This window comes from Chrysochloris asiatica, unplaced genomic scaffold (genome assembly GCF_000296735.1).
Source record: "Chrysochloris asiatica unplaced genomic scaffold, ChrAsi1.0 scaffold00096, whole genome shotgun sequence".
NCBI classification, from domain to species: Eukaryota; Metazoa; Chordata; class Mammalia; order Afrosoricida; family Chrysochloridae; genus Chrysochloris; species Chrysochloris asiatica.
This window is the reverse complement of record NW_006408614.1, coordinates 2674575-2677170: the sequence shown is the minus strand read 5'-3', so window position 1 is coordinate 2677170 and position 2596 is coordinate 2674575. Positions and strand designations below refer to the sequence as shown.

Sequence of the window (2596 nt, the reverse complement as noted above, 5' to 3'; positions counted from 1 at the left end):
TTGAGGGCTAGGCACTGCAATGCTTTGCCTAGCTTCTGAAAACTTTAACAGGGGATAAAGCCTATGATGGTTTTGGGTTTTTTTTTCCTTTACCTTTTTGTTTTTTAAACTTCCCCAGTTTTTTCTTAAATGCCTTTAAGTATTTTAAAAATGAAAAAGTAACTGCACACAGAAAAAATGAATAAAAAGGTTTTTCGTTTTCTAATATTAGTTTTTATAAGACAATGGGACATAAACGACATATACTGTCTTCAGTCAGTTTGAACCACAGGTTGGTTGTTCAAGCTCACCAGCTGCTCCTCAGAAACCCTATACAAGGTCACTATGAGTCAGAACTGACACGACAGCACTTCACAAACAACATACTGACCGGGAACTGGATACAGGTCTCCTGCACAAAAGCAAGAATTGTACCAGAGGAATCACCACTTCCCTCTAGTGTAACGTAGTGGAACATAATGGCATTACCTGACAAACATTGATGAAATCGGGTTTCTCCAAGTTCATATAAATTTTAACTAGAACTCTTAGTACTTTATTTCGAAATTGTTTATTCTGCATTAAAGACATGCAGAGCTTGAGGCTATAAGCAAGCATTCCAGGGACATCATTCTGAAAAAAAGATAAAGATCCATCATCATTATCTAGCTACTAAACCATTGTTTATTAAAAAAATAATAATTTCAGTCTATATTCTTTAGTCACGCTAGGCAGCCAATGATTTAAACCTCTTAAAATTTCAACAATTTTAGAAAAAATCCTTAGAAGAATTAGGTATTTTCATGGTTTTGTGAAAATAAGGATTGAAGGAAGATGTTACCATTTAGTGATGTCCCAGGATGATGACGACAATAATCACATGAAATCATACAAGAGAGTGATGCTTTCACTTATTTTCAAAAGATATGCACAACTGTCCACATACCAAATAGCCATGCTTCCAGTGGCTGAAGAGACTTTCTGCCTTTCACTTGCTACTGGACTCCCTCAGGACTGAATGCTATGCTCATTGCTTTCCCTTAGGCCAGTACATGAAGCGACAGAGACTCTGGGTAACCTAGGCTTTGAGTGCTATGGCATCTGGTGCTCTCCAGGAGTCAACTTGGATGCCAGACTATATGTGTTTACTTTGTGGTTCTCAAAAGCATCTCCAGAGTTTGAGATACCACCCTAAAATGTAATGTCCTTGAAAAGTTCTTTTCAAAAAGTTAGAAATGGAAAGATCATATGATCCATCAATCTCACTACTAGGTATATATCCTAGAGAAATACAGCCATGACATGAATAGATAGATGGAAATAACCTAAATACCCATCAACAGAATGGATAGACAACTATGGCACATACACACAATGGAACACTATGAAACATTAAAGAACACTGAATCTGTAAAACATCTCACAATGAAGACTAACCGGGAGAACAGATTTAAGTCAATCATTTAATTAAAAAAAAAAATCAAATATATGAGGTCACCAATATAAAAGTCAAGAAAAGGTAAATAAAAAAGAAACATTCTTTGAAGACTGCCAAGGCAAGGAGGGAAAATATATAATAAATAAAGTTACGATCCATCAATGTGTAATGAAATCAACTCAATAGAGTATGTCTTTGTTTGTTGTTATTGTTAAATGCCATTGAGTCGATTCTGACTCATAGCAACTCTTTATAGAATTTCTGAGGAAGAGCTGGTGGGTTTGAACAGTGGTTCACAGTCCAGTGCTTATCCTACACTGTCACACTAGGGCTCCGATGGAGTATGACTAGCATTAAATGAAAAAAATACTATTCAGAAATTTCACAAGTGGTAAGGGTAGGTTACTGTTGATAGGTGCATTTAAGTCGGGACCAACTCATAAAGACCTTATCCACAACAGAATGAAACACTACCTAGTCGTGCACCATCCTCACAATCATTGCTACCCTTGATCCCATTATGCTGCCACTGTGCCAATCCATTTTGTTGGGGGGTCTTTCTTTTTTTTGCTGACCCTCCACTTTACCAAGCATGATATCCTTCTCCAGTGACTGCTCCCTCCTGTCCAAAGTATGATAGACAAAGCCTGGCCATCCTGCTTCCAAGGAGCATTCTGGCTATACTTCTTCCAACACATACTTGTTTGTTCTCCTGACAGATCACAGTACTTTTAATATTCTCCTCCAACACCACAACTCAAATGCATCAATTCTGCTATGGTCTTCTTCACTGGTCCAACTTTACATGCATCAGAGGCTATTGAAAATACAACATCTTGGGGCGTTATTTTTGTTTTCTTTACATTGATAAGCAAACTGTACCCAAGGCTGTGGTCTTTGATCCTCATCAATAAATATTTTAAGTCCTTTTAGTTTTCAGTAAGCAAGGTTGTATCTTCTGCATATCACAGGTTGTTATGAGTCTTCCTCCAATCTTGATACTATGGTTCTTCTTCATATGATCCAGCTTCTCAGATTATTTGCTCAGCATTGTTGTTGTTGTTGTTGTTAGGTGTCATCAAGTTGGTAACCTCACAGCAACCCTATGCACAGCATAATGAAACACTGCCCAATCCTGGGCCAACCTCACTACTGTTGCCACGCTTGAGTCCATCGATG

General features: G+C 37.7%; 1 protein-coding gene across 1 annotated transcript in view; it reads right to left on the bottom strand.

Annotated features, from left to right (window-relative positions):
- Window positions 1–2596, bottom strand: part of PSMD1 (proteasome (prosome, macropain) 26S subunit, non-ATPase, 1) — a 119959-nt gene that overhangs the window by 101398 nt on the left and 15965 nt on the right. The window contains exon 6 of the mRNA XM_006866800.1: window positions 469–612. Coding sequence (XP_006866862.1) covers window positions 469–612 — 144 coding nt within the window. The remainder of the gene's footprint in view (window positions 1–468; window positions 613–2596) is intronic.